The sequence below is a fragment of the Oncorhynchus tshawytscha genome, linkage group LG13, assembly GCF_018296145.1.
Source record: "Oncorhynchus tshawytscha isolate Ot180627B linkage group LG13, Otsh_v2.0, whole genome shotgun sequence".
Taxonomy (NCBI): Eukaryota; Metazoa; Chordata; class Actinopteri; order Salmoniformes; family Salmonidae; genus Oncorhynchus; species Oncorhynchus tshawytscha.
In genome coordinates, this window is record NC_056441.1 from 15,987,370 (window position 1) to 16,002,170 (window position 14,801).

Consider the following 14,801-nt stretch of genomic DNA (forward strand, 5'->3'; position numbering starts at 1 on the left):
ATTCAGTCTTCCCAGCCTGGTGCAGGTCTACAATTTTGTAACTGGTGTCCTTTGACAGCTCTTTGGTCTTGACCATGGTGGAGTTTGGAGTGTGACTGTTTGAGGTTGTGGACAGGTGTCTTTTATACTGATAACAAGTTCAAACATGTGCCATTAATATAGGTAACGAGTGGGGAACAGAGGAGTTACAGGTCTGTGAGAGCCAGAAATCTTGCTTGTTTGTAGGTGACCAAATACTTATTTTCCACGATAATTTGCAAATAAATTCATAAAAAATCATACAATGTGTTTTTCTGGATTTCTTTTCCTCATTTTGTCTGTCATAGTTGAAGTGTACCTATGATGAAAATTACAGAACTCTCTCATCTTTTTTAAGTGGGAGAACTTGCACAATTGGTGACTGACTAAATACTTTTTTGCCCCACTGTATGTGGTTGTTTATCAAAGTTAACTGGATAATTTCATAATCCTGCTTTCTGGTATACCCCACATCTCTCTACTCTCTCCCCCTGCTCTGTTGTACCCTGATGATTCTTTAAATAGAAATGTATACAACACACAGCCTAGTTTGATCTGACTGAGACAACTAAGGATAACAGACAGTCACTACAATACCATAGTAGGTGTAGTAGTAATACCTTGTGCAAGTGGTGGTAAAAGTGAACAGTATATTACATTCAAGCGTTTTGGTTGGTCAATCTTTTATGTTTTCTCGCAAATGAAGTTCAAGATCAAGATTATTAGTTTCTTCTCAGTATCCAAAAAGCGACTTGGTGAACTGTATCAATATGTAAATGTGTCTCTCTGTTCCATTCTCATATGTACAGTAGAACCGTCATTCATATGTACAGTAGAACCGTCATTCGGATGTGTCTCTGTTCCATTCTCATATGTACAGTAGAACCGTCATTCAGATGTGTCTCTATTCCATTCTCATATGTACAGTAGAACCGTCATTCAGATGTGTCTCTATTCCATTCTCATATGTACAGTAGAACCGTCATTCAGATGTGTCTCTATTCCATTCTCATATGTACAGTAGAACCGTCATTCAGATGTGTCTCTATTCCATTCTCATATGTACAGTAGAACCGTCATTCAGATGTGTCTCTATTCCATTCTCATATGTACAGTAGAACCGTCATTCAGATGTGTCTCTATTCCATTCTCATATGTACAGTAGAACCGTCATTCAGATGTGTCTCTATTCCATTCTCATATGTACAGTAGAACCGTCATTCAGATGTGTCTGTTCCGTTCTCATATGTACAGTAGAACCGTCATTCGGATGTGCGTACTTGTGCTACTATCCCCATACTGCGGATAGGGCTCATTCTGTTTGGTATCTATCAGACTCTCAGGTGGAAGACAGTAAAAGCACCATCATATAAAGTGATGGTTAGACCAAGATTCAATCAAAGGCACGTTGTAGACGAGCACATTGAACTGTCAAGTGTCTTTTAAAGAGATGGCCTTCATGGTAAATACGGTACATGTCGGCTCAAGTGTAAATTACCTTTAAAAGCAAGTGCAATGCACATGTTGACAATGCACTTTTGAATGAGTCCCGGCCTTAGTGATGATGTAATGAAAGGAAGCAGTCCAGGTCTAATTCAAGTCATGGCCAGCCCCTCCACTACTGTGCATATTACTGTATGAAAAGACAAACTGGAACACTACTCTAGACACACATTGTCAGTACTGTAGATATCACTTGATCGTCACAATAAGACTGACTCAAAAAGTAATCTTTACGGGTAGCTAAGACTAAAACAGAAGCTAAAACAACGTTTTTGTGTTTCTAGACCATGATGTAGAAAGGTACATTTCTGAAGATCATAATAGGTTTAAAAAATTCTCATCAACTAAAACAGACACATATTTATCTTTAAAGCCTAGAGAGGCAGATCATACTACTCACAATGTGCTTCTCTTTCGGGTGGAATATTCCAAGTGCTCGACTAGCTGGGGGTGGGAGGGAGAGGGTGTAATGATTGCACGTGTGCTCTATTCTGCCCCCTATGTGTGGGCAGAGGGGGTTCAATTCAAGGGGCGTCCTTCTTGGACCGGGGGGTTACTTGAACGTTGTATCTTGGGAGGTGGAGTCCAAATTTGCTCTCGGTGCCAGCGAACGTGGCCATGGCCAACCTGAAACCTCCAATGTGGTCGGGGCTGGGCGCCGGCAGGCTGATGCGAGACTTGGGAGTCGGCTCCGAACCAGACGGCTTTCTGTGGTGTGGAGAGAGAGCGGGGAAGGACGAGGAGAGCGGGAGGGGTGGAGGTACAGGGAGAGACGAGGAGAGCGGGAGGGAGGGAGGATGAGAGAAAACAGGAGGGAGGAGAAAAGGGGGAAGAGAAAGAGGGAGGGAGTAGAAAGGGAGAGACAGAAAGGGAAGGAGACCGGGGGAGAGAGGCAAGGATAAAGGAGAGGAGAGAAAGAGAGAGACCGAAAAAAGAGAAACAGAAAGTGGAAGGGACAAGAGAAGGAGAGAGATTTCATATTAAACATTGTCCACCACAAAAACTAAACATCTTAGTTGAATATTAAGACTGGGCGAGAGGGCTATTTTTTCCCAGAGCACACGAACCAGAAATAAATGAATATCCCACAATGGTTTCATACTCCCTTCAGTGATATCTTTCCAATATGTACAGGGAACATATTTCAAACCCACACTACACCATCCAGCAGTACAGTATTCACACTGAACACAGTCTGTGAAGACAACACAGTATGCACATTGGATATTTACAGTACATAGGGGTTTGCATAATAAATGGAAGTTGTTCTGACTTTCCAAAGGGCTGTAAACAGTCCAATATACTGGATTTCTTGATTTCCTGGTTTAGTAAGTAAGAGTTGTTGGTGGTGGTGGACCAATTATACCATGCCAATTTCAAGTCTATTTCTATTAAAGAATATTAAGGATATTATGGTCAGTTAACTCATTGATCCTGTTTTCTGGAAGAGCCCCAAAGTATTGACAACATTCTGTCAGTACCACCTATATGTACAGTATAATGTACTGACAACATTCTGTCAGTACCCCCTATATGTACAGTATAAAGTACTGACAACATTCTGTCAGTACCACTATATACAGTATAAAGTATTGACAACATTCTGTCAGTACCACCACCTATATGTACAGTATAAAGTACTGACAACATTCTGTCAGTACCACTATATACAGTATAAAGTACTGACAACATTCTGTCAGTACCACCTATATGTACAGTATAAAGTACTGACAACATTCTGTCAGTACCACTATATACAGTATAAAGTACTGACAACATTCTGTCAGTACCACCTATATGTACAGTATAATGTACTGACAACATTCTGTCAGTACCCCCTATATGTACAGTATAAAGTACTGACAACATTCTGTCAGTACCACTATATACAGTATAAAGTACTGACAACATTCTGTCAGTACCACCTATATGTACAGTATAAAGTACTGACAACATTCTGTCAGTAACACTATATACAGTATAAAGAAAGTACTGACAACATTCTGTCAGTAACACTATATACAGTATAAAGTATTGACAACATTCTGTCAGTACCACCACCTATATGTACAGTATAAAGTACTGACAACATTCTGTCAGTACCACCTATATGTACAATATAATATTATTAACAACATTCTGTCAGTACCACCTATATACAGTATAAAGTACTGACAACATTCTGTCAGTACCACATATGTACAGTATAAAGTATTGACAACATTCTGTCAGTACCACTATATACAGTATAAAGTACTGACAACATTCTGTCAGTACCACCTATATGTACAGTATAAAGTATTAACAACATTCTGTCAGTTCCACCTATATTTACAGTACAATATTATTGTCAACATTCTGTCAGTACCACTATGTACATTATAATAGTATTGTCAACATTCTGTCAATACCACTATGTACAGTATAAAGTACTGACAACATTCTGTCAGTACCACCTATATGTACAGTATAATGTACTGACAACATTCTGTCAGTACCCCCTATATGTACAGTATAAAGTATTGACAACATTCTGTCAGTACCACCACCTATATGTACAGTATAAAGTACTGACAACATTCTGTCAGTACCACTATATACAGTATAAAGTACTGACAATATTCTGTCAGTACCACCTATATGTACAGTATAAAGTATTAACAACATTCTGTCAGTAATACTATATACAGTATAAAGTACTGACAACATTCTGTCAGTAACACTATATACAGTATAAAGTATTGACAACATTCTGTCAGTACCACCACCTATATGTACAGTATAAAGTACTGACAGCATTCTGTCAGTACCACTATATACAGTATAAAGTACTGACAACATTCTGTCAGTACCACCACCTATATGTACAGTATAAAGTACTGACAACATTCTGTCAGTAATACTATATACAGTATAAAGTACTGACAACATTCTGTCAGTAACACTATATACAGTATAAAGTACTGACAACATTCTGTCAGTACCACCTATATGTACAATATAATATTATTAACAACATTCTGTCAGTACCACCTATATACAGTATAAAGTACTGACAACATTCTGTCAGTACCACATATGTACAGTATGAAGTATTGACAACATTCTGTCAGTACCACTATATACAGTATAAAGTACTGACAACATTCTGTCAGTACCACCTATATGTACAGTATAAAGTATTAACAACATTCTGTCAGTTCCACCTATATTTACAGTACAATATTATTGTCAACATTCTGTCAGTACCACTATGTACATTATAATAGTATTGTCAACATTCTGTCAATACCACTATGTACAGTATAAAGTATTGTCAACATTCTGTCAATACCACTATGTACAGTATAAAGTATTAACAACATTCTGTCAGTTCCACCTATATTTACAGTATAATATTATTGACCATTCTGTCAGTACCACTATATGTACAGTATAGAATATTTACCATTCTGTCAGTACCACTATATGTACAGTATAGAATATTTACCATTCTGGCAATACCACTATATGTACAGTATAGAGTATTGACCATTCTGTCAGTACCACTATATGTACAGTATAGAGTATTGACCATTCTGTCAGTACCACTATATGTACAGTATAAAGTACTGACACCATTCTGTCAGTACCACCTATATGTACAGTATAAAGTATTAACAACATTCTGTCAGTTCCACCTATATTTACAGTACAATATTATTGTCAACATTCTGTCAGTACCACTATGTACATTATAATAGTATTGTCAACATTCTGTCAATACCACTATGTACAGTATAAAATATTGTCAACATTCTGTCAGCACCACTATGTACATTATAATAGTATTGTCAACATTCTGTCAATACCACCTATATGTACATTATAAAGTATTAACAACATTCTGTCAGTTCCACCTATATTTACAGTACAATATTATTGTCAACATTCTGTCAGTACCACTATGTACATTATAATAGTATTGTCAACATTCTGTCAATACCACTATGTACAGTATAAAGTATTGTCAACATTCTGTCAGTACCACTATGTACATTATAATAGTATTGTCAACATTCTGTCAATACCACTATGTACAGTATAAAGTATTAACAACATTCTGTCAGTTCCACCTATATTTACAGTATAATATTATTGACCATTCTGTCAGTACCACTATATGTACAGTATAGAATATTACCATTCTGTCAGTACCACTATATGTACAGTATAGAATATTTACCATTCTGGCAATACCACTATATGTACAGTATAGAGTATTGACCATTCTGTCAGTACCACTATATGTACAGTATAGAGTATTGACCATTCTGTCAGTACCACTATATGTACAGTATAAAGTACTGACAACATTCTGTCAGTACCACCTATATGTACAGTATAAAGTATTAACAACATTCTGTCAGTTCCACCTATATTTACAGTACAATATTATTGTCAACATTCTGTCAGTACCACTATGTACATTATAATAGTATTGTCAACATTCTGTCAATACCACTATGTACAGTATAAAATATTGTCAACATTCTGTCAGCACCACTATGTACATTATACTAGTATTGTCAACATTCTGTCAATACCACTATGTACAGTATAGAGTATTGACCATTCTGTCAGTACCACTATATGTATAGTATAGAGTATTGACCATTCTGTCAGTACCACTATATGTACAGTATAGAGTATTGACCATTCTGTCAGTACCACTATATGTACAGTATAATGAGTGAATTGAATGTATTTGGTGATGCTTGTCCTAACAGTCTCCCCTTACCCTCCTGTCTCTGTCTCTTATTGGTCAATGGAACATTAGTGCATTCTAAAGAGTGACCAATTTGCTCCTCCAGGGAAAATGAGCTCATTTCTACCCCAAAAATCTGAAAAGAGAAAGATCCCAAGTCAAAGTGATTCTCTCTGCACTGCTTCACTCTCTTTAGCCCTGTAGTTTAGGAAATGTTACGTCCATCCCACCAAATAATGGTCTGTGTCCCAAATGGCAACCTATTCTCTATATAGTGCACTGCTTTTGACCAGAGTCCTATGGTGTTTCACAGCTCTCTCCCTCTGTTGAAAGGTTGGTAGAAAAGTGGTGCTAGAAATTACCATCATTTTGTATCACACAGCAGCTGTCAGTAGAAGCTATCAATCCTGACTGGACGTTTCTATGACATTTGCGTTTCTGTATTTCTCAGTCTTATCTTGTGGTAAGACACTTACAGGTGCATCAGCGCTGGGACCGAGAGACTGAGAAGCAGCTTGTATCACCAGGCCATCAGACTGTTGAACAGCCATCACTAGCCCTGCACCTTGAAACTAATGTCTGAGTCGGCGGTTAGGGAAGCGTTATCAAATCCTAGATGCCATTGTGCCCTTGAGCAATGCACTTAACCCCCCACAACAACAGCTCCCCAGGCACCTAGTGTGGCAGCCCCCCCGCACCTCTCCAAAACCTGTGTGTGTGTGTGTGTACCTTGTGTGCAATTGACCAATAAAAGTGATCTTAACCTCTGATCATAATCTCTTCTGTTTCTATACTTTTGTTTACTCACTGTGTATGTATCTACTGTATTCTCCACATAGCTCATCCTAAAATACCTACTACTGTGCAGTAATAGCCTGTATCACAGCACACATAGCTCTCACCCCCTAGTAAAACAGTCATTTGTACATTTAGAAATTCGGTTTCCCCTCTGTGTAATCTCTTGATCTCTTCTCCCGGAAAAAGGAAATAAATATACTGATACCATTTTCTTTCCAAATGATATACCGTCTATGCACACCACCTATTTATATTCTGCATTCTGATAGGTGCTCACTCTAATATACCTACTTGGATTGTTATTTAATTGTAATGTATTTGCGAGACATTTTACTTTTTGCTGCACCCGCTATAACACCTGCAAATCTGTGTATGCGACCAATAAATGTTGATTTAATTCGACCTGATAGGCTGAATTTCTTCAGTAATGCTGATCATTCTAGTCTTATATCAGATGTAAGATGGCACTGGAGAAGAAGGCAGACGTTTTACGTGCCCCAAACCGATTGTTTAAAAATATATATATTATTTGCGTTGTTTAATAACTTATTTTATTAATTACTTATTTTCTACATAATGTTGCCGCTACCGTCTCTTATGACTGAAAATAACTTCTGGATATCAGGACTGCGATTACTCACCACGGACTGTCAGAATCCTTTTTTCCCTTTAATTAACGAGTCCGATGAGGCGGATATACTGCTTTCTCAGGAACAGGCCCAGATCCCCATGATTTGCGTGAAGATGAGGCGGAGAAAAAGGGGCCGGAGGACGGGCTGCCTTCTGAGAATTCGTAGGCAATCTAATAAACTCCCACTTCCTTCCATTCTGTAGCAAACGTTTATCTTTGGACAATAAAATAGATGACCTATGCAGAAGATTAAACTACCAACGGGACATTCAAAACTGTAATATCTTATGCTTCACAGATGCCAGCTAGCTAGCTACTAGCTAGTAGTCAGCTAGCCACTGCTAGCAGTTATCAGATACCTTTAGCCTGGACAACTCTCGCCAGTTTGCACAGCGCAACTCAAACCAGAGAAAATCTGACTGGATTCCGGATTGCATCCTGTAGCACTTCCTACCGCAAGCTCTGAACCTTTTTTTTCTCTCACCTGTATCATCGTAGATAGCAAGCTGCTATCCAAGTGGCTACTCCTGGCTAACGTCTCTGTCCCAAAGCAAGAACCAATTAGCCTGGAGCAAGCCTTGCTAAGCCCATCTGCTAGCCTGCTAGCCACGGCCCGCTGTCTGTCTAGAGCACATCTGACTGTTAGCTTAAGAGGCCCATCAGACAAATTCTTTGGCCACTATACCTATTTTGCCAATTGGCCTGGTTTACAACACGGAGCCCTGCTGATCCGTCTGCCGACATCACAGCACGAGGGCGCCACAACAGACTTTAGTCCGTTGCGACGTCCCTCAAAGGCCCTTCTGCTAGCTTGCTAGCCCTGGCCCGCTAGCTGCCTGAAGCCACTCACTGGACTCCTATGATCACTTGGCTACGCATGCCTCTCCCTAAAGTCAATATGCCTTGTCCATTGCTGTTTTGGTTAGTAATTATTGCTTTATTTTACTGTAGAGCCTCTAGCCCTGCTCAATACGCCTTAGTTAACACTTTAGTTCCACCTCCCACACATGCGGTGACATGACCTGGTTTAAATTATATTCCTAGAGACAATATCTCCTTCATCGTCACTCTATGCACAGTTTTACCCCCACTGTATTCACATCCTACCATATCTTTTTCTGTATATTATGCCTTGAATATATTCTACAATGCCCAGAAATCGGCTCCTTTTACCCTCTGTTCTGAACGTACTAGCCAACCAGTTCTTTTAGCCTTTAGCCGTACCCTTATCCTACTCCTCCTCTGTTCCTCTGGTAATGTGGAGGTTAATCCAGGCCCTGCAGTGCCTAGCTCTACTCCTATTCCCCAGGCGCTCTCATTTGTTGACTTCTGTAACCGTAAAAGCCTTGGTTTCATGCATGTTAACATTAGAAGCCTCCTCCCTAAGTTTGTTTTATTCACTGCTTTAGCACACTCTGCCAACCCGGATGTCCTAGCCGTGTCTGAATCCTGGCTCAGGAAGACAACCAAAAGCCCTGAAATTTCCATCCCTAACTATAACATTTTCTGACAAGATAGAACTGCCAAAGGGGTAGAGTTGCAATCTACAGCAGAGATAGCCTGCAGAGTTCTGACTTACTATCCAGGTCTGTACCAAAACAATTTGAGCTTCTACTTTTAAAAATCCACCTCTCCAGAAACAAGTCTCTTACCGTTGCTGCTTGCTATAGACCACCTTCTGCCCCCAGTTGTGCCCCGGACACCATATGCGAATTGATTGCCCCCCATCTATCTTCAGAGCTCGTGCTGTTAGGTGACCTACACTTGGACATGCTTAACACTCCGGCCATCCTACAATCTAAGCTTGATGTTCTCAATCTCACACAAATTATCAATGAGCCACCAAATCCGTAAACACAGGCACCCTCACAGATATCATCCTAACCAACCTGCCCTCCAAATACACCTCTGCTGTCTTTAACCAGGATCTCAGCGATCACTGCCTCATTGCCTACGTCCATAATGGGTCTGCGGTCAAAACACCACCCCTCATCACTATCAAACGCTCCCTAAAACACTTCAGCGAGCAGGCCTTTCTAATCGATCTGGCCCGGGTATCCTGGAAGGATATTGACCTCATTCCGTCAGTAGAGGATGCCTGGTTTTTCTTTAAAAGTGCTTTCCTCACCATCTTAAATAAGCTTGCCCCATTCAAAAAATGTAGAACCAGGAACAGATATCGCCCTTGGTTCCCTCCAGACCTGACTGCTCTTGACCAGCACAAAAACATCATGTGGTGTACTGCATTAGCATCGAATAGCCCCCGCGATATTCATCTTTTCAGGGAAGTTAGGAACCAATATACACAGGCAGTTAGGAAAGCAAAGGCTAGCTTTTTCAAACAGAAATTTGCATCCTGTAGCACTAACTCCAAAAAGTTCTGGGACACTGTAAAGTCCATGGAGAATAAGAGCACCTCCTCCCAGCTGCCCACTGCACTGTCACCACCGATAAATCTGCGATAATTGAGAATTTCAATAAGCATTTTTCTACGGCTAACCTTGCTTTCCACCTGGCTACCCTTACCCCGGTCAACAGCCCTGCACCCCTAACTGCAACTTCCCCAAGCCTCCCCATTTCTCATTCACCCAAATCCAGACAGCTGATGTTCTGAAAGAGCTGCAAAATCTGCACACTTACAAATCAGCAGGGCTAGACAATCTGGACCCTCTCTTCCTAAAATTATCAGCTGAAAGTGTTGCAACCCCTATTACTAGCTTGTTCAACCTCTCTTTCGTATCGTCTGAGATCCCCAAAGATTGGAAAGCTCCCCTCTTCAAAAGGAGACATTCTAGACCCAAACTGCTACAGACTCTTCGGACTCTGCTCTGGACTACTGACCTCTGCCTGCCCTGACCCTGAACCTGCCTAATGTTTGTTACCTTTTAGACTCTGCTCTGGACTACTGACCTCTGCCTGCCCTGACCCTGAACCTGCCTAATGTTTGTTACCTTTTAGACTCTGCTCTGGATTACTGACCTCTGCCTGCCCTGACCCTGAACCTGCCTAACGTTCTGTACCTTTCGGACTCTGCTCTGGATTACTGACCTCTGCCTGCCCTGACCCTGAACCTGCCTAACGTTCTGTACCTTTCGGACTCTGCTCTGGATTACTGACCTCTGCCTGCCCTGACCCTGAACCTGCCTAACGTTCTGTACCTTTCGGACTCTGCTCTGGATTACTGACCTCTGCCTGCCCTGACCCTGAACCTGCCTAACGTTCTGTACCTTTCGGACTCTGCTCTGTACTACTGACCTCTGCCTGCCCCCCTGTTTCTGTAATAAACTTTTGTTACTTCGAAACTGTCTGCATCTGGGTCTTCTCCTGAGCCTTGATACCAGGATCATTTCATTCAGTTTAAGATTAGGAGAGGGAGGAGTTCTGACTTACTGTCCGCCAAAGTCAATGTAGAACCACCTCTGCAGGAGTTCATAGGTCACCAGGGTGACCCCAAATTGGGGCGAGGACCGGAACACTCGGGCTATAGTAAAGGGAGAAACCACAACGCTCAATAACACAGTTTCATTATTACACCACAGTAGCCTGAGTACCAGTCTGTTTGTGTTAACATTCCACTTCTTGCCACTCCTTATCATGCCAAACACATAGTACAAGGAGTGACATTTTTGCACAAATAAGGTTCTGGATTTCAAACTAAACAATTTGTTGTATGAAGGGTTAAAACCAGTTGCAAGTTAGCTAGAGATTACCATGGTACACTGTAACATAATAGTGGAATATGGTTATTAAAAACAATCACACAGTCAAATAAGACCTAAACCAATCTACATAATCACGCCACATCAGTGGACCTTTCTGGATACAGCTTAAAAAGGTGTTAACAGATGTATAACAGATAAATAAACTAAATATGTCATTTGTATCAATCGTCGTCATTATCATCGCCATTATCATCATCATCGTCATCAGATATGAATAAAAACGTGGTGATACCTCCCGCTCCTTTCCAGAAGGCCCGTGGTCCCTCCTCCTTCAGAATCTTCCAGAAGCAGTCAGCGAGACCGGTGTACGTGGTCTGGCCGGCACGGGCCGCCACTTGTAGCCTGGTCTTGATAACGTCGGCGGGGGTCACCAGGGAGGCCGCGGGCATGCCTAAGGAGAGAGTGCCTCACTCAGCAGTCATCTGACACAGTACTTATCACCTATTAACTCACCTTTTACTATTATATTTGTTAAGTACTTTGAAATGCATCCCCTGTGAGAAATGTGCTCTATAAATAAAGTTTGATTGACTGATTGATATTAGGAATGGATGTGAATATACTAACCTGCATCACTATCACTGCTGAATCTGAATGAATACGTTACTACTGTTGGGTTTTACAAAGTTAATAATCTAACTCTATGAATTTCCACCCGTGGCTTATCAAACTCATGTTTGGTCAACTTTTGTGCCTCTTTCAAAACAGAATTAATTCGTAGTTGAATTTGAGTCAACTGAATGAGGACCAGTGATCCTTCTTACAGAAGGTGACTTACGATCAGAAAAAATGCATTGGACGTTCATGGTTTTCCCCCTCAGATTGGAGGGACAGACAATACCTAGTAATGAAGAAGGACCCACAAGGTGGTCCACGTGCCGGTGACTGGTGACTGGGGGCCCCATGCAGGCAGCTCTCTCCAGCCACTTCAGCTATGAATGGCCTCAATCATCAATGGCTGCTTTCGATCTCCATGCACGGTCATTACCATCACCGGCCTCTTCACCAGCCAGTCACACAGACTTCTAGCTGCACGTCTTCAGTCTAAACAAGCCATTCAATTCAACCACTGATCAACTCACTCACTGCCACTGTGAGAGCTGAAGAGACCACCTGCACTGATGTCCTTCACAGGAGAGGAATGGAGAGCAGTCTTAAATCTTTCTCTCAAAGTTACCTCAGTAGAAACCATATTCGTCTCCAGCCATTGAAAGAGAGAGAAAGAGCGCGAGAGAAAGAGGGAGGGAGGGAGGGAGAGAGAGAGAGCGAGAAATAGGGAGAGAGAGAGAGAGAAAGAGCAGGAGGAGGAATTAGGAGATGACCAGCGCTGCAGTGTGTATTGGGATCAGGGGGTCTGCTTGGCAAATAATGCCACCCAAACTGAGCGTGTAACTCAATTTCCTGCGCCGACTGTTAAGCACTAATTGCCAAAAAGGCTTAAAATGTAGAGAAAAAAAATGCTGATAAATGTAGAGGAGTGATAAATGCTATGAGCAAATGCAAAATCATAAACTGCATTTCAGGTTTGTAAACCATAGCTCCCGGACCCGGTTGAGGGAATAACCAAAATAAGAGGGAGGGGGAAAATTGGGAGTAGGAATGTCTTTTTAAATTTCTATGAGTTTCCATGAAGCGCCGTGCTCGCTGCTCACTCAGTGCTGAAGAGCAGAACTACAGTACTGACCAACATTATCCCTCAGGATTCAAAATAAATATTTATCCTTTTCTTATGATGTTCCAAACCACCCTTACTTGGCTTCCGCGCTCGTCTTTTTATACACTGTTTTCTTTAAGACAAACCCCCCCCAATAAAAAATATTAAACCTACAAGCTCGCTCCAGATCATATTTTCGTGTATGAAGAGGAGAAAGAGACTTGGTACGACTGTGGATCAAAACTGTTGGATGCCTTTCCTCCGGGTTGCCAGTATTGTGAGAGTAAGATCTGTTTATGGCCGACACAGGTCCCATCCTCACCTCCCTCAGCACCTCACTCCTAACATACAGGTAGTATCTCAACTAACACCCTATTCTGTACTTTTGACCAGAGCCTTATGGGTCCAGAGAGAGAGAGACATTGGACCCTATGGGCCCTGGTCAAAAGTAACACACTATGTAGGGAATAGAGTGCAATTTGGGACACAGCTCAGGCTGCCAGTTCCTATATGTTAGCAGTGGAAAGTCATCCCATCCCGACCCTGTTGGCTGGCAGGCAGGCAAGCGATCTCTCTCTCTGGGCTCTGTCTTCTCCCTCAGTGCTCAGCTCCAAACCCCAGCCAATCACTGAGCACTCTAATTAGGAATGACCACGATTGAGCCTGCGGTCGCCGGCGGCTACTGGGGCCCTAGGCCTGGAGCCAGGAAGTTGGGATGGTTAGGGGGATGGAGGCTGGAGGGATGGAGGATGGAGGGTTAGAAGGATGGATGGGGGAAAGGAAGAATAGAGGGATGGAGGAATGGAGGTTAGAGGGATGGAGCCGGGGCCTTGGTTCTGGGCTGGGGTCCATGTGGTGGCTCACCAACCACCAGGGACACTCATGCATGGTTTTCTGCTTCCCCAAGAATGGTTCCTTATTTAGCTTGTGATAGTGGTGTTTTAACAGTATGGTTTCTTTCCTCTGAATCGTCATCTTCTGATCGTCATTGACCAATATGGTTGAAAAACTTTGTATTTTTTGTATTATTCATTTGTCCTGAAGTTTTTGGATGTGTATATATACTTTATCATATAGGCCGAGAGAATGAGAGATCGAGACAGATACAGAGAGAGAGGGAAAGAACGACAGAAAGAGGGAACCAGGCAGAGACAGACAATTCTCAAAAGACCCTGGGTCTGAACCACATGGTATCTTACCTGCTATGGCCCCTGAAAACAGCAGCTTGCCTGGTCCGATCCTCCCATCCTCATCACTCATGTAGGCCTTGACGTGCGCATAGCAGGGGAAGTAGATGGCTGAGAAAGGGATGTCTCGCAGGAAACAGGCTTTGGCTCCCTGTGATTGATGAAGAGATACAGAAGAGACAGAGGTGTGAGGAAAGAGAGGGGGGATTGAGAGGGGAAGGACAGAGAAACAAGGAGGAGTCAAAATAGAGGAAGAGGGAGACAAGAAGGGAGGGAGAGAGAGAAAGAGGGAGAGCAAAGAGGAAGACAGTGAGAAAGAAAAAAGGAGGGGTGAAAAAAGAGGAAGGGAGACAAGGGAGGGAGAGAAAAGGTGGGAGGGAGAGAATTATTGAACTGAATTGAAAAGGTGGGAGGGAGAGAAAATAAGTTTCGTAAGAGACACAAACATTCTTTGAGGAGGACTCACATAGAGTACTGTAACACTTTTCCTCTTTCCATCCCTGATTTTGAAAATATACCATAAATAAACATGTTTCATTGG

At 41.8% G+C, this 14,801-nt stretch overlaps 1 protein-coding gene across 1 annotated transcript in view; it reads right to left on the bottom strand.

Moving 5' to 3' along the window:
* Positions 1 to 379: 379 nt before the first annotated feature.
* LOC112237667 (calcium-binding mitochondrial carrier protein Aralar2) overlaps positions 380 to 14,801 on the bottom strand; it is a 91,793-nt gene continuing 77,371 nt past the window's right edge. The window contains exons 15-18 of the mRNA XM_042295238.1: positions 14,273 to 14,411; positions 11,652 to 11,810; positions 11,088 to 11,178; positions 380 to 2,229 (exon numbers count right to left, since the gene is read on the bottom strand). Of these exons, the coding sequence (XP_042151172.1) occupies positions 2,046 to 2,229; positions 11,088 to 11,178; positions 11,652 to 11,810; positions 14,273 to 14,411 (573 nt within the window). The 3' untranslated portion in view covers positions 380 to 2,045. The remainder of the gene's footprint in view (positions 2,230 to 11,087; positions 11,179 to 11,651; positions 11,811 to 14,272; positions 14,412 to 14,801) is intronic.